Source organism: Nelumbo lutea, chromosome 2 (assembly GCF_056320005.1).
Source record: "Nelumbo lutea isolate HS-2025 chromosome 2, American lotus-T2T, whole genome shotgun sequence".
NCBI lineage: Eukaryota > Viridiplantae > Streptophyta > Magnoliopsida > Proteales > Nelumbonaceae > Nelumbo > Nelumbo lutea.
Genome location: NC_142685.1, coordinates 62,538,048 through 62,555,851, shown reverse-complemented (window position 1 = coordinate 62,555,851; position 17,804 = coordinate 62,538,048). Strand labels below are relative to the sequence as shown.

Here is a 17,804-nt window from a genome sequence, read left to right as displayed (position 1 = left end):
TTCCCCGTACTCAAGTCCCAAAAGACACAATGAGATGGAAAAAAGGTTACAAAGCAATTATGAGACTTTGTAAGAGAACTAACAGATAAGAGATTTCTATGCAATTTGGAACATGGAGTACAAAGTTCAAAGAAAGGCTATTGGTAAGTTTAACTTCACCCAAACCCGATATTGGGGTATGGGATCCATCGGCAACGGTAATCATACCTTTCCCTAAAAAAAGTCTATAAGTGGTAAAGTAGGAAGGCATACCAGTCATATGATCACCGGCTCCTATGTCAAATATCCAAGAGCTAGAGGGTGGGACATGACATCCAAATGCAGTACCTGATTTTGCAAAGGCATTAGAAGAAGCATTTGAACCAGTAGATATAGGCAACCCACTCTTTTCAAGATGGAGTAAGATGCCTCTTAATTTTTCCATCACATCAGAGGTGTCATAGTAGATGCCAGAGCAGGAGGATTTTGTTCAAGCATGTGAGTCTGAGAATCGTGACTTGCAGTAGCAACATGAGCATTTACTTTCTTTCCAATTTTAAACTTCTCAAGTTTCAGGTGGGGATTTAGTTTCCAACATCTATCATTGGTATGCTTTGGCTTCTTACAGTATTCACAAAATACCTCTTCATGTTTACCAAAACTTTGCTTAGGTTTTGTGGCCACAAGAGCTGTGTGCTCACTTGCAGACACTTGCATCATAGCATTCCTCCTACTCTCTTCAGTCTATACAAGAGAATATATGCTTTGGAGAATGACACAATATCAGCACTAAGGATGTGTTGCCTAGTGAAGTCATAATCAGCATTCAACCCGACAAGAAAATCGAAAACTCGATTTTTTTCAATGTACTTCCTATATTGTTCGGCATCAAGGGGATCTTTCCACTCCAAAGCCTCAAGATGATCAATTTCTTCCCAATTTGATTGTAAGGAGGAGAAATACATGGAAACTAATTTCTCCCCCTGTCGCTTGAGAATAAGTTGTAGTCAGTCTGTCCCAAATATCTTTAGCTGTTGGAAGGAACATATAGTTACGGGCGATGTGTGGCTACATAGAGCATACAAGCCATGACATCACCAACAGATCATCCTGCTCCCACTTGGAATAGTGTAGATCTTCAGGCTTCGGCTTAGCTTCCTTACTATTAATAAATCTGAGCATACCTCTTCCACCAATTGTAAACTTGGCTGATTGAGACCATTCTAGAAAATTTGTCCCATCAAGTTTTATAGTAGTAATCTGTCCTCCGACATTGTCATTGCTTCCCAGGAGAACATAGGTAGGTATGCAAACGTCTTTGTGTGAGTCCATGGATCATAGCCCCTCCAAAAAAAATTTCTCACCAGCACCACAGTCTTCCAACAACAACTGAACTCCCAAACACCTTTTCCACAAGGTTAGACATGAGTTACAACAAAAAGAACTAGGAAAAATATGTATTGACAGCAAAATATGGGACGAAAAAAATTCCCAAAATAAGTTTTAGGACTAAAAAAATTCAGGATTGCTTCCTACAGTCCCAGAGGTTTACCACGGCTCAAACACAAGAGGTTTCAGCAACAACTAATCTACCATACGAGCATGCAAGCCCTAAATTCTAGATCTGGATTTTTTGCCAATTTTCATCCGAAAAATCCAGGAAATATCCAAAACAACTTCAAACCACCATGAAACTTATACCAAAATTCCCCTAAAATCAAGGCGAATCAGCAACCATCAAAGACCTGTGAAGATGCCACCGACTGTACAAACTGCTAACGTCAACCGACGGCATGCTAACGTCAGCAGATTTGTCTGTGAGTCACGACCAGTAGCAGAGAGTTTTCTTGATCGTGACTTGCTCTAATACCAAGTTGCAAAGTTTAGAGATGTTGAAGAGAGAAGAAAAGAAAAATGAGAAAGAGAAGGAAGTGTAGAGAAGTACTTGGTGTGGCACCGTTCACAGCAAGAGGCTTTTCATTTCTTAATCATAAGCAAAATTACAAAGGTGCCCTTGAATAGGCACCCAAATACAAAATAACACAAAAAGACATAAATGTCCTAGATCCATCATATGGATGGCCGAACCCTGCAGGAATTAATAGTAACCTCCAATGATGGTGTTCATGCCTAAGGATGAATCCAAAGACTGCTTCCACCGAAGATGACACGGTGCAGGATGAAGCAGAATCAATAGGATGGCTCTTCAGTGAAACCCTGATCTACACATCAGCCACATGGGTTCAGCCAAGCCTCTGTTACAAGGCCTGGCCGAATTCACTGTAGGAAACAGTGAACCCCTGAGCCCATCACCATGGGCTCTTAATGGGCCCAACATTTACACTAAATGGTCCCTGGGTCAAGCAACCTTATAAAAACCCAAGGACTGTGGGCAGATGCAAGATTAGCCCATCAGGTATTACCCTCAATGGTCTTACACTTAACCTCTCAGCCCATAATGATCAAACACTGCCCAACAAGAGAGGACCTCTCCCTCGGCTGCAAGAAACAGTGTTGCACTCTCTACTCACATGGATCCAGGGAATTAAAACATTTTGTAAACATTTTGAAACTGTAATATATATTTATATATATATATATATATATATATTGTATGTATATCTCTATATAAATATATTTTGCAAAAACAAATTTCAACGATTGAAATCGGCTGCCGACAGCTTTGGTTTCCATCAGAGAGAGTGCATCCCCGATCAATTCACTTTGTCTGACAAAGGGGATGATCTTGTCACTATGATCACCCACTTAGATGAATTCTCAGAATGTCCTAACATACTTAGGTTTTGACCCCCTCTAAGGATCTCACTAATTGGCATATCAAAAATAACCCAATCCGACACCTAGTGCAGTATCATAATCGAGTCAAGGGGTCAGGTGTAACATTCCAGTTTTGCCCATCAATCTCCAAGGTCCAAGGCAATACTGAAATTCTGGTCTGGTTCAGGGTTTCAAGAAAACCCATACTGCATGTACCTCAGGTCTCACCCTGGCAACTGAGACAAGCCACCCCAACCAACTTGGCAACACATCCGCGTCAGCCCTAGCAGGATAAATCTCCCCAGATCTATCCAACAGTTGTGAAGATTCTAAACTAACACGAGTCTCATAAATGTCCAATTTAAGGGTATTACACAGAAACACACCATAATAACATGAATCAAATATGTACTTTATTCATTTACATTAAATGTCATAATGTACATCATTCTAATTGGAGCTAAGGGCATACACTATCTAACACTTTTAACAATGTTTGATCTAATAAAACAGAGAAAGCAGCTGGGAGACAGCTATGTTCTATTCATCCAAAACTCTCTTTCTTCTTCTCTCTTCTTCCTTTCGGTTTCAGATTTATTTTCTACTATTTTTCTCTTGATTAATCACTCTTTTAAAGCATTGACTGTTGTTAGAGCTAGCCGAATAAGGGTGGATTAGTCATTTTATTTTTGTTAAGTTATGTGCTTATGTGGCAATTTTAATAGACTTCCTGTCCATACTTAAGTGGGGGCAATTTAGTCTTTGTACTACTAATTCGAGGCTAATCCATATTAAGGGTCGACTGATAGGGTTTAGTCTATCAAGTTCAACTGTTCTCTTCATCATCTTCTTCTTCTTCTTCTTCTTCTTCTTCTTCTTCTTCTTTGGTTTGAACTACTGTAGCTACAAAACAAACATGGTATCAGAGCAGGACGTTGCTCTCTAAATCTCCTCACAAATTCGTGACCTGCTCCTTTCTGTTCGTGACCTCATTTTTTTTTCTTTCTGGGCTGAAAAAAAATGGAAAACACAAATTCGACCTAGGTCTGAGAACACCTCAGTTCTTCCTCTACACAGAACTTGATTGTTTTTGAAGAAAAAAAACAACTTCAGAAGTGAATTTTCGACTGAAGCTCTCCATCGAAGGTTGGCTACCTCTTTTTTTTTTTGTTGTTGGTATTTCTGGGTTGAAAGCCTTCAAAATCTGCAGGGACTGATCAAAACCCAGAGAACTAGGTTGTTTGTAGCCTTGGTTCTTGGAAAAAGGTCCAAGAACAAGCTGTGTTTAAAGTGGCTGAATGGTGTAAGGGTATGTTTAACCCTTTTATGTTGGTTTGTAGCTGTTTTGAAGCCTTTGTTGGTCACAAGTGACCTGAATTGAATGACAGGTTACTACAATGGCAGTAGTTGATGTTTTCTTTGGACTCGAAGTGCCCTCTAAAAAGGTTAGACAGATTTGTACCATGTGTGATAGCTATGGTTGTGTGGTGGTGCTTGTGATGCTCAATCTCTATTGAGCAGCTTCAAGAGGGCTTGTATGCGGTCAGTGAGTTGCTGAATTAATGTCAGTGTGATTCACGATTTTGTGAAATCAGTAGTGGGGTGAACAAGAACAAAAGTTTGTGTACCTATCAACTGTGTTTGGGGACTGTTGTAGTGTCTGGAATATCAAACTCCTGACAGCAGTACTTAGTTGGCGACCGGGAATTCAGATTAAAAGTAGCATTGGAAGAGCATCATGGCAACAACTGGAGATGGTCGTAGTGATCAGAAACCTAGTGTGGTAATTCCCTCTGACTATCTGGGTGTGCAAATGACTTCGATTAAACTTAATGGTGAGAATTATGTACCATGGGCCAAGTCGGTGGAAGTTTTTCTCAAGGCAAAGAGGAAAGTGAAGCATGTGAAGGAAGATAAACCACCTGCTGACTCTTCAGGGTTTGATGACTGGGAACAAGAAGATGCCCAAATCATGACATGGTTATGGAATAGTATGGAACCCAAAATAAGTGCCAACTTTATGTTCTTAGATACAGCTAAGGACATATGGGAACATGCCAATAAGCTTTATTCTGGACAGGATAATACTACAAGGGTATATCAGCTCTATCAGGAGTATTTCGATCTGTAGCAAGGGAATAAAATCCTAGAAGAGTACTATGCCAGTATGAAGAACCTCAGAAATGAACTCAATGTCTATCATCCCCTCCAGATGTTAAGGTTTAGCAACAACAGAGGGAACAACTAAATGTCACTAGGTTCTTAGTGGGGTTGAAATCAGAATATGAACGAGTTAGGGCCCAAATATTAGGGGGCTCTACTCTTCCTACACTTGAGGAAGTGTTTGCACGACTTCGTAGAATTTCTTTGGGACCTACAAAGAATCCCACACAGTCTGACAGATCAGCATTTGTGATAGCTAGAGGAGGTGGGCGTGGTACTAAAGGGGAAGGACATGCCTCCCGAGGAGGTCGTGGTGGTTCCATATTTGGCCGTGGTGGTGGTCGTGACTCAGGGGGGAGGCTGTGGTAAAGGAAAAAGTAAATTTACAAGGAAGTGTACCCATTGTGGCAGGGGCGGACATTTGGTGAATTTCTGTTATGATCTCCATGGCCCTCCTTCTACATGGGCCAATCATGCAATAGCTGGTGGGGTTGATGTCAGTGATAATCAACAGGAAGATCTAACTCCTTCCACATCTACATCTGTTTCCGAGAAGGAGATGGTGAGTGTACCGCGTGATGAGTATGAGAGGTTCCTCCATACTACTTCACAGCATACTACTGCCACCCTTGCCCACTCAGGTATAGCTTGTCTGTCATCCAAACCCTCTCCCAGGATTATTGACTCTGAAGCCTCTGATCACATGAGCGGGACTCCAGGTGTGTTCTCTTCCCTCTCTAAAACTTCCACATCTCAAACTGTTACCCTTGTCAACGGTTCCTCTTCTCCCATCTGTGGTGTTGGTAATGTTGATACGGTTTCTCTTTTTTATCATCTGTTCTATATGTCCCTAAGTTTCCATTCAACCTTATGTCTGTTAGTAAATTAACCAAGACTCTTAATTGCTCTATTACATCTTTCCCTTCCTTTTGTGTTTTCCAGGATCTCAAGACGGGGAAGAAGATTGGTGGGGGGCATGAGGCTGGTGGGTTGTATTACCTTGACGGTGGTGGATCGTCAGTTGCACTTCAAACTTCACTCACTCCTCTACAGTGGCATTGTCAACTAAGACATCCATCTCTCAAGGCACTCAAGATATTGGTTCCATTTTTGAGTCATTTGTTGTCTTTATAGTGTGAGTTGTGTCAGTATGGGAAACATCGTCGTATTCCCTTCAGTACTAGAGTTGAATGTCGTATGTTAAGTCCTTTTGCTTTGGTTCTGTTAGAGTGAGCCGAATAGGGGTAGTTTAGTAATCTCATGTCAGTTAAGTACTTTGCTTATGTGGTCGTTTTATTAGAGTACTCTGCCCCACATTTAAGTGAGGGTAATTTAGTTTTTGTAAGTGTAATTAGAACCTAATAAACATAAGGGGGTCGATTGAATGGGTGACTAATTAGTTTTCGACTAAACCCTCATGTTCTCTCTTTCTCTTGTCTTCTTCCTCATCTTCTTCTTCCTTCTTCACTGGGTCAGATTACTATAGCTGCTCTAAAACAGGTTCATTTAGATGTTTGGGGCCCGATTAAAATAGTCTTATAATGGTTACAAGTATTTTGTCACTTTTATTGATGATTGTTCAAGGATGACATGGATTTATTTAATGAAAGAAAGGAGTCAATTATTTTCCAATTTTCAAAAATTCCATGCTGAAATACATACACAATTTGGTGTTCCAATCAAAATTCTTCGTTCAGATAGCGGTCGTTAATACTTTCTTACTTCCTTTCAATAGTATTTAGAACAGCATGACATCATTCATCAAACTTCATGTGCATCCACTCCTCAACAAAATGGGGTGGTTGAACGAAAGAACCGTCATCTCCTTGAAACTACTCAGTCTATTCTTCATCATATGAGTGTTCCTAAACAATTTTGGAGTGATGTTGTACTTACTATGTGTTTCCTTATTAATCGGATGCCCTCCTTCATTCTTCATGGTCGATCTCCCTTCTCTATTTTGTTCCCCACCTTGTCTCCCTTTTCATTAACACCTCGTATCTTTGGCTGTGTGCTTTGTTCACAATTTGAGTCCTAGAATAGACAAGCTAGATGCACGCTCTATTAAGTGTGTCTTTCTTGGCTACTCTCAGACTCAAAAAGGGTACAAGTGTTACAATCTCATTACTTGGAAGTGCTATGTCTGTCCTGATGTCACCTTTTTTGAGTTTGTCCCCTTCCTCTCGGGACCTAAAGTATCCATCTCCACCTTTGCTTCCTCTTCCTCTTCCAATCAGTGATCCCGTTCCGGGTGGTCTAGTTGGGGTTGACCCTTCACCTCCTCTAGTGCAGATCCCTACTGAACGACCACCGATCTGGCACGTGTATACTCATCGACAGACACCGGCTCCTCCTCCAGCTCCTACCTTTGTCCGTGTCTTAATTTCCCTGTCAGTTATGTATGATTATCCCTTGTTCCAACTTGACATTAAAAATGCCTTCCTTCATGGTCTGCTGGATGAAACAAGACTGTTAGGTGCAAAACTAGCTGAAACTCCCATGGAGCCAAATTCTAAGTTCAGCAATGATACAGGGGAAATATTTGATGATCCTAAAAGGTATAGACGGCTAGTGGGGAAACTGAACTATTTGACTATCACGAGATCAGACATCTCCTTTGCAGTCAGTGTAGTGAGCCAATTTATGCAGAACCCTTGGATACCTCATTGGGATGCAATTCTTAGAATTGTAAGGTACCTGAACGGAGCTCCAGGTCGTGGGTTATTGTACAAACCATTATATGACATATATTCTCTAGCTTGCTGGGGAGTGTTAGAGCTAGCTGAATAAGGATAGATTAGTCATTTTATTTCTGTTAAGTTATGTGCTTATGTGGCAGTTTTAATATAGACTTCTTGTCCCATACTTAAGTGGGGGCAGTTTAGTCTTTGTACTACTAATTAGAGGCTAATCCATATTAAGGGTCGACTGATAGGGTTTAGTCTATGAAGTTCGACTGTCGTGGGTTATTGTACAAACCATTATATGACATATTCTCCAGCTTGAGGGGGAGTGTTAGAGCTAACCAAATAAGGATAGATTAGTCATTTTATTTCTGTTAAGTTATGTGCTTATGTGGCAGTTTTAATAGAGACTTCATGTCCCATACTTAAGTGGGGGCAGTTTAGTCTTTGTACTACTAATTAGAGGCTAATCCATATTAAGGGTCGACTGATAGGGTTTAGTATATCAAGTTCGACTGTTCTCTTCATCTTCTTCTTCTTTTTCTTCTTCTTCTTCTCTTCTCCTGGTTCGAACTACTGTAGCTACAGAACAAACAACTGTCAACTGAAATATTCTTGGTACAACATCATAAATTCTACTGTCATATTTTTAAACATATCTGATCATAGAACTCAATGGCAATTTTATTTTGTACTAGAAAACCAGATTAAAAATAAAAAAGAACAGAAAATTAAATCCAATGACAAAATTTATAATTTCATTATTTGGATATTTTATGGCTAATATTTAACATGGAAAATGTACCTTGTGCAGTACACGATGAAGAGCTGGGTCATGAAGTTTTGACTGTGGGCTGCAATGAAAATATAAAATAATAACAATAATAATTAAACAATCCAAGAACAAGATGTATACAAAAGAAGCTTAAAGATTCTAACCTGCAAAGCCACCGATAGAGGTGTTGCAAGATTGCATCAGCAAATACATTTCCAGAGGTAACTGCATCTGCAAGACACCTCTGAATCAACTGTTTCAGGACACGGAATGCAGGTGCACACAAGCTAGTTTCATCAAAACCAATCTGTTCTCCAGAATTTATTTCCTGGTCAAATCCAAACAAGGCACCACCTTCCATTTCATTCACCTGGTTGCTCTTCAGAAGAGCATCTACAGCCAGGTGGTGAATCTGCACAATCATTGATATGTATCATTATGCATGCATGAATAATTTCAAATTGGAAATAAAATACATGATAAACATTTTCTGCAATATAGATTGACAACCTTAAGCTCCACAGTCACTTTTCTATATGCCCCAGGATAAATAAGAACAAGTTGATGAACCTGCTTTAGCAAAATAACCACTGAGTTACTAGAAATGCAAAAAAAGAACCAAAACTAACAGCCTGCAGAGACAAGTCTCAGCATTACCAGATTACACATTCAAACACAAGCATACAAAGAGAAGTAGTTAAAAAGAGTAACCTTCCAAAGTTAATGGGCTAAGAAAAGGTGAAAGTTTTAGATGATATACCCCTGTTTTAAATCTTAACTGTCTAGCACCTTAACAAGTTATAGACTAAGAAAAGTTGAAACTGCCACAAGTTATGCCTTAGCTATTAACAGTTTTACACAATAAAAAAAAGGTCCTGCAACTTACTTCATCAGCAAAGCAAATCTCTTCTTCAACGATGCCACCTAGGTCTGGAATACCATCATTGGATATCCATAGCACCTAAAGACTCAAATGGAGCTAGGTAAAATGAGTTGCAAAACAACCAAGAAATCATGAATCAGGATAGTTTTCAACCAATAAGATTCATTAGCATGACCATATATGATCAATTTGGTTAGACATCAATGACACAAGTACATTTAATAAAAGGACTTAAACTATCAAGGACTATAAGATTATCATGTACAAATGAAAAACCTTGATTAATCTGCCACTCAAAAACTTGTTGAGCTAATATTTTCATCCAACTTTTATGATAAACAGATACTTGCTCATTTAGGATCAAAAACATAAACAATGACTTATTGCTTACCTGTTGCTGATCATGCAAAGCTCTTGAAAAGAAGATATCTGCTGTATAAAGCAGCCAATCAAGTTCAAAATTCCCCATCGGAACCTGTTCTTATTATATTAATATGGTTAATACAATTTACTTTTCATCCACCCAAATTCACAAAAAAAAGCAGGCAAATATTATATGGGACAATAAAACATTACATGTGCATATCTCGAAAGAGATATTCGCTCATTCAACCATTGTGAAGAAGCAGCACATCGTTGCATTCCGATTTTCGCAGCCACAATCTGCCAACCAAGAGCCTACCGAGCACAGAACACCAACATGTGAATATTATTATGACCAGATGAATGTCAATTTTTTTTTTTTTGTTAATACATGCATGTCAGAAAATGACAACAATAAAATAGCATATTTTTGTAAACTATCTACATATAAATACTTACCTGATAGTGGCTATCACGAACATTGCAGGGGATATTTACACAAGGAAAATCATCCAGAATGCGTATGCCTGACTTCATTGCAATAATGTTTGGACATTCAATGACAGCAATTGCAGGTCCATGGTGTTGTTGTCTGTAACAAATACAATTATATTTCGACAACTAGATTGAACAAGTAAAATTGGACAAATCAAAAGGACCTGCTACGTTTGCAACCTTCAGAACTAAATTAAAAATGCTTACATGAAATTAAATAAATGTCAAGTTAAATATATGGATTTGAACTGTAACCTGTACTCATTTATTGCTCTTTGCAAAAGCTTTTCTGCATCTTTGACGTATCCAACATATTCCACCTGCACAATTTTATGTACCATTAAAAAAAAAGTAGCATTAGAAAGACAATTAACATTACAGGCTTATAGCAACATTAAACTACAGTTTCACCTTGAAAACAATGCCATTTCCACGCAAAGGGAGCTCAATAGACAAAGATTGGCAAGCTTCACAGAATTGCTTTTCAAGAATAGATGGGGTCAACTCTTTGTTCTGGAAAGGATTAACCACCACAACAAGTGTTGTGCCAGATGCAGGAAAATATGCAACATATATAGCTCGTCCCTCGGAGATACTGGAATCAACACAGGTATATTATATTGAAAATTTCCTGAAGCTTTCTGTAACTACTAACGAAATTTGCATAAAACTGAAGGGCATCAACATTTAACAGACATATACAGATCAAAAAAGATAGTTTTGATAATTGCATCTGCATTTACAGATACTTTGCAACCAAGCTTCAAAGATTGCATATACATCAGACATTTGCATGCAACTTTTGCAAGACAAATCTTTGTTCTAAAATATTTCTTGGTACTAATCCTAAAATGTGATTCCAATTCTAACCAGGAAACAAAACCATTTGTTCTGTACAGGTGTTGGATTAGTGTCTCAGCCATCAAGGTTAAATGGATCAACATGTTATGTCATAATTCAATAAGAAAAAAAATTAAAAATAGATAAAATGTAAAAAAATACAGAAATGTAGAATAAAGGGGCACATCTAATATTATTTATTCATCATATTAAACAAGAGTAGGTGTGAATGTGTGAAAAATAGTAATTATTTTTATTAATAATGGAAATGGAATACCAAAAAAAATCAAAATAAGAGAATTAATATACAACCCATTAAGCCAAACAGGTCAAATGGTTCAATGGTTCAAGGCCAAGTCATCACATCATTGACTAAGTCAACTCTCTTTTTTGCAAGCAAGTTTAGTGGTGAAATGTACTCAGAATCCCTATCAGGTGATGGCTAAACCAATCTAACCAGACAATTTGACTGAAGGTTGAAAGCACTAAAAAAAACTAGTGTTTTAAAAATCAATTGGAACTGCATTTCCCTCCAGATTATATGAATCAACAGTTCAACCATCTAGGTCAAACAAGTCAAATTAAATTAAACAATAGAAATAGAACAATATAAATTTATAAAATTTGTAAAAATTTGGACATGTCTCTATACTAAATAAAAATACCATAAATGAGAATAATTTTATTAGGGACGGAAATGGCTAAAAATACAGAAAATTAATTAATTTCTAACCCATTAGTCATTGCCCATTGGCTGAGTCGAATGGGTGAACAATTTAACCAGTCAGGTATTCAGGTTGTTGACCAAGTCAACAGTTCTTTTTTCTTTTTTTTTTTGATAAATACCAAGTCAACAGTTTTTTGTAAAAAAAGTGATTTGGGGTGAACCAGACTCAGATAAATCAATCAATCCAGCCATCCAGTACAACCGTGGGTTGAAAAGATTGATATAAACTACATCATGTTTAGGTAACTTGTCTTTGTTACATAGATTCTGATAAGGGCAATGGATTTATTAACTAATTAATTAAACTATTGTTTTTGTTCTTGTTGTTAGGAATTGTCACATGCACATTTACAAGTTACATCCAAAATGTAGTTATAACAGTCAGGGGATAAAGTAAATCAGTCTTCCAGGTTAATGACAGCTGACTTAAATAATATTGTGTATTTAACAGCAACTGCATTGTAATTCATATCTTGGGACATAATATTATTCTTATAAACTTTTTTTCACTTAAAATTTTTTCCTATGGTATTACAACATGTTCAGATAAAGGCCTAGAATCATCATAAAAACAAAACCTTTTAACACTCCACTGGAGTTAAAGCCAGAATGCTTCACATTGTACCTATGGTATAAGTAAAAGAAGGACAGAGATTGCTCAAGATACGGGCATTCTGTTGTGGTCTTCATTTGGAGTTCACTTAGACCCCAGCTACTCTGTGCATCTCGACTCATAGATTTTCTGTCCACTTTACAGACACAACCAATATGAAGGATGGCGCTAAATTCAAGTGGCACCTTCGTCTCATATATCCCCTGATAAAAGAGTGGACTTCCCATTAAAAGCTGAAATTATTGAATATTCATTGTTTTATCCAAAAAGGCACTACTTACAACAATGACAGAAATAAATAGCATAATTTAGTAGTTAACATAGCATGTACTCTAATAAAAATTTAGAACCAATGTGAGATACTATGCATGAAGATTGTTTCATATTGTTCATTTGCTTTTACCTTTTTCTTCTCTAGAGAAAATTAATCAAATAACCAAGGTTCAAAGTATCGGAAACACAAGGTATACCGGAAAGACAATTTTAAGAGACATATCAGGATATGGTTTAGATACGTATGGATACGGACAAAAAATCAAGATATGCATAAATATAGGAGAAAATTCAAATAAATCCTAAAAAATATATTACTAACAATACTTATAAAATTTATATGATTGTAAATAAGTGATTTAAATGTAAAAAAAAAAAAAAACATAATTTAATGGTTTATATAAAGTGTGACATATCGGGATGCAATTAGTAACCGTTGAAAAATCATGGAATAACTACAATGTGAATGACAATTTTTAAAAAACCAATATAATTAATCTTAATATTTGTTAGTATATAAATTTTAATAATTAATTCTAGCATTTACTAATAAACACTTGTCACTCATTAAAAGTGAAAATTTACTTAAAATTAGAAATACATATGATCATAGAAAACAAATGTGTGGCTCATTGGTGAGCTTGTGGTTGTTAAAATCAAGTGACCAAAGTTCAAATCTTCTTATAGCTAAAATTTGAAGCTTTTACACTAACAAAACGAAATTAATGAGAGGGGATCATTAATTAAAGGAATGAATGAGAGAATTTGAATTAGGCACTAAAAGTCAAATTTAAATTTAAATTTGCTTTGGAGTAATTGACTAATTAATGAAAGAGAAATTAGACTTAAATATAGGAATAACGATATTAATGAGAGATTCGGTATTAAATATTGATTAACGAAATTAATAATGAACTGAAACAATCAAATGTATCGAACTGTATCAGACTGTTTTGGGCCCATATCGACCGAAATAGATCTGAAACAGCCCGACATGGGCCCGTATCGGCTAATATGTACGAAAAGAAATGGAACAAAGGAATTATACATGTTCCGTGTATCAGGTTCTTGTCGGAATAATACATATCGGCTGATACAGCCCAATACATTGCGATATTTTGAACCTTGCAAATAACATGGAAGAAATCAGTAGCCATCAAAGAAGATTAGTCGATTCAACCTTAGTCAATCCAAGTTATCCAACCATAAACATATCAGAATCATGTTTCATGTTGAATGAAAAATCAAACTACATATTTTTTGGTAGAAGGATCACGCAAGTATCCATACTTTTCCATGAATCATAGAATAATCAATAGGAACAGGAATTTTCAACAATGTAGTCATGTACAGGACTGAAAGCAAAAACATCTGTGAAATAGGAAAAAGATAAAAACACATGAAAATCAGGACATCATAGCAGAGAAATTGAAGGTAGCAAATTTAAAAGGGCAGGGACACAGAGAAGAGTCATACAACCATTTATGTTTTCATTTTTCAACTGAGTATGCATGTTAATTACAATATACTATACCTCAACTTCTGGATCAGCAAGGTGAGCTGCAAGTCTTTTGCTTCCTTCCCTGAATTCATCTTCATCAGTAATCACCTAGCACAGAAAACAAAATGAAAATGAAGATTAAGTTAAGATCTTGAAGTTCCAACAAGTTATAGCAAGCAATCTGTCATAGTTTATAGCTGAAAACACTAATGATACCTCAATAAGATTGAAACTAGGACGTCCATGAGGAAGAGTCTTATTAACACGCCTCCCAGGAAATTCTTCTGTAACTGGTGCTTTGGAATTGAGGTAAAATACTCTGGGTACAATTATGGAAACTTTAATCATGATTCCTTCCACAACAATCCAAGCATAAAATTGCCCTGGGTGTGAACTTGGGATGAGCTGTATTATCTGAACCATACGAGATTGAGGTTAACATGCATCGAGTAACTAACCAGATAATAGTTCATAAAAAGCTAAAAAAAAATTACCTGCCAGTATGAACGCACAAGGGACACTTCATGTTGTCGGAAAAATGAACTGACACCATTTCTACCAGAGCCTTGTTTCTGCCTTGCCACAGCACTAGACAACTTAGAAACTTCATCAGATTTATCTAGTCCCCTCAGATTGCCCAACCTGCAGAGATCCGACATGCTAAGTCAAACAGGACTTTATGCCAAAAAAATGAGGTTGATAGCAAGCTAACTGGAGCCAAACTTCACACATGTGAAGTAGATTAGAGCCAAATATTTGTTTCCTCACAACTTTTCAGATCTATTTGAATAAGAATGCAGGTAAAGTGGAAATATATGTATACATAACAATCTAGAAACACTATAATAGTATCCCATATATTTGATATTTGCACTTTAAATATGATGAAATGAAATAGTAAATTTTCATTCCTTCAGAGTACCAATAAAATCATAAAGCACATCTGGCACACAAAAATAGAAAATAAGTTCTTATCTGTACTTCTACTCTTGTAATTTATTTGAATGATGATGCAGGCAAAGTAGAAATATATGAACCATAACCAAGCTATATAAATTCTTATAGATTCTGTTTTAAAGTCTTAATGAAGGGTGATACTTTTGTTATCACCAACCATATTTTGGCACACTACAAAAATAAAAGTATCACATGTTATTTATCAATTTGCACCACTGTGTTCAGGTGTGCTCAGTTGGATGGCATTGAACAATGCCCTATAATAAGTAATGACCTCGAAATACCAGTGGTAGTGACCGAAAAAATCTGATCATTATCATAAATAGCATAAAAAATTCTCTGCCACTTAAGTGGCACTTTTATGTATACTAATAAATAATGTGGATAAGAAAAATGAATATACCTGCGCCTCTTCCTTTCTTCTCGAGCATATTTCCATTTTCTCTTCTTTATTTCAAGCCATCCCTGGTAATCAGCATTTCTGTCAACATTTGTATCCGATATAGTATTTGGATGCAATGGCATGAGAGGTTGGTTCAGTCTACAAGTAGCATCAGTTTGTTGTGCCAAAGAAATCATTGAACTAGATGATTTCACTAAATGTTGTTTCCTGTTGGTTTCATAGCTACGAACTACAGGTCGAGGTCCGACTACAGAAGCACTGCCCTTGTTTTGGAAGTCTTCCAAATCCTCCATGTTCATCTCACCCAATACATGATTGGAGTTGATGCCAGAGAAATTTGTTTGCTTGGTATTATCCTTGTTCAACGAGCTGAAGACATCAACTATTTTTCTTTGTCGAAACTTGTCCTCCTTCTCACGGACCTTCTTATGCAGCCAATCAGGATGAACTACTCTAGGGACAGGATTAGCAACCTGACAAGTTCAATTCATACAGGGAAAAAGTAAATAATGCAAGCTTGGATCATCTAAACCTATAAATAATGCTCTAGCATTTGGCACCTTCTGCATTGCTGCAGGTATGGTTATAATTTTTTGAATTGCTGAACTGAGTCGTTGCTTGTAATAGGACCAATCAATAATTGATCGAATTCCCACATCTGATGAAACCTTGCACCATTTGCGCACATAGAACTTCATAATTTCTACAAAAGAAAGAAAAACATATCACCTCAATCTTCTTTTCCATGTGAAAACAGAGTATGAGCCCAAGATATGGAAATAATGAAGGCTTATACCAGCATTAGTCTCAAATATAGCAACAGGAATGGCACGCTCACTTACTGGTGTGCCCTGTATACAAACAGGAGGAATGACTGGTAAGAGAATCTTCACACAAAATATTAATAATGGCAACAACAATAGAATTTATAGTAATAAAAATGAAGCTGTTGATGTCCTTTTACAGTTTAACAGTAGCACAATTACCAATTTGTCTGCCAACACTTGATAGAGAAATTTATGAAACATGAGGCAAACAATGCTTAAAGTTAACAAGTTGAAGGCACTCTGAAGAAAAACAGCACCATTGCTAAGTAACACTAGTAGTAGCTAATTTCAAGAGACTCGTACTAGTAAAAATTGTTGTATTCCCAATATCCACAAAATGGTAGTTGTCATATGATTAATTAAGCATGTCAATGTGGAAATTTAGTGTCATGGAGAATCAAGAAGCAACCACTTGTTGCCCACTCTAGTGTTGAGTCTGAGTACGGCTTATGATGTTTCAAAGATTCTTGGGCCATGTTTGCAAAATTTTGAAATAGTTTTGGTGGCACAAATGTCCTTTTACCATTCCAAAAAAAAAAAACACACAACTCCTGGAATGTCAAAACCAAGAGTACAAATTAAAACAAACTTATCCTTTTACTATTCAAAAATCACAACTGACTGAATAGTTTTGACCTACAAAACCACCATATATGGAGACATATTCAAACAAAATAACCAATCATATCCCTCAAGGAGGTAATGAGGAAATGACACTGACAATGAGAAAAAAAAATGCAAAGGATTAATAGAAGTAGGCAGTTAACAAGAGAAATTCACTAGGAAAGTCATTTTCCTAATTCTACTTGTAATATCAAATCTTTTATATTGACAAGAGAAAACATAGGACAAGACAATGATGTAAAACAAATATTAAATGGGTAACATATGCATGAAGATTTCATATAATGACCAAGGATGTGTGTATCAAACTTAGAACAAGAAAAAGGATGTGTACTGTCCATTAATGCCCTGAAGAGCTAATAATGACTTTCTTCTCATCCAGAAAAATGAAAGGTTGAAAACATATACCTGTGGCTCACGAGCTACAATATACTGGCAGCGTAGCCCTTTATCTTTAACCATTGTATCACCAAGAAAATCAGCAAGTCGTTTTGCAGTCGTTACAGCACATGACTTTTGTTCTCCATAGTCTGCCAAGGACTTGCTCATGGTACTTGATTCCGATATGTAATCAAGCAACTCACTATCAGCGATATCAGTACCTTGACTCTAACATATAAATTTAAACTGTCAGTGTTATCTCATTTTACTGACCCTGTTGGCTCAACCTAAGCTACCGCATCTCTAATGCAAGAAATGGGGGACCCAAAAGAAATTTGCAGGCATACATAATTAGGTTACATACATCGAGAAGATCAAGCCAGCTGTTGGCAACAGATGCAACAGCTGAATAGCACTCCTCTAAGGTTGTCCCATGGAGGAACTTGTCAAAAACTTCAGCCTGCACACAAGAAAAAGAAAAAATTGAAGTTAAAAAATAAACCTTTTAAATAGAAGTTTATAATAAAAGGTATATTTA

At 36.7% G+C, this 17,804-nt stretch overlaps 1 protein-coding gene across 1 annotated transcript in view; it reads right to left on the bottom strand.

Moving 5' to 3' along the window:
* LOC148871126 (DNA polymerase epsilon catalytic subunit A-like) overlaps positions 1 to 17,804 on the bottom strand; it is an 89,967-nt gene that overhangs the window by 19,000 nt on the left and 53,163 nt on the right. Inside the window, exons 25-42 of the mRNA XM_088967631.1 lie at positions 17,631 to 17,726; positions 17,294 to 17,494; positions 16,231 to 16,285; positions 15,995 to 16,137; positions 15,435 to 15,907; positions 14,569 to 14,716; positions 14,291 to 14,488; positions 14,108 to 14,182; positions 12,313 to 12,503; positions 10,532 to 10,715; positions 10,376 to 10,440; positions 10,085 to 10,217; positions 9,839 to 9,940; positions 9,654 to 9,737; positions 9,266 to 9,340; positions 8,890 to 8,949; positions 8,544 to 8,791; positions 8,410 to 8,458 (exon numbers count right to left, since the gene is read on the bottom strand). Coding sequence (XP_088823757.1) covers positions 8,410 to 8,458; positions 8,544 to 8,791; positions 8,890 to 8,949; positions 9,266 to 9,340; positions 9,654 to 9,737; positions 9,839 to 9,940; positions 10,085 to 10,217; positions 10,376 to 10,440; positions 10,532 to 10,715; positions 12,313 to 12,503; positions 14,108 to 14,182; positions 14,291 to 14,488; positions 14,569 to 14,716; positions 15,435 to 15,907; positions 15,995 to 16,137; positions 16,231 to 16,285; positions 17,294 to 17,494; positions 17,631 to 17,726 — 2,580 coding nt within the window. The remainder of the gene's footprint in view (positions 1 to 8,409; positions 8,459 to 8,543; positions 8,792 to 8,889; positions 8,950 to 9,265; positions 9,341 to 9,653; positions 9,738 to 9,838; positions 9,941 to 10,084; positions 10,218 to 10,375; positions 10,441 to 10,531; positions 10,716 to 12,312; positions 12,504 to 14,107; positions 14,183 to 14,290; positions 14,489 to 14,568; positions 14,717 to 15,434; positions 15,908 to 15,994; positions 16,138 to 16,230; positions 16,286 to 17,293; positions 17,495 to 17,630; positions 17,727 to 17,804) is intronic.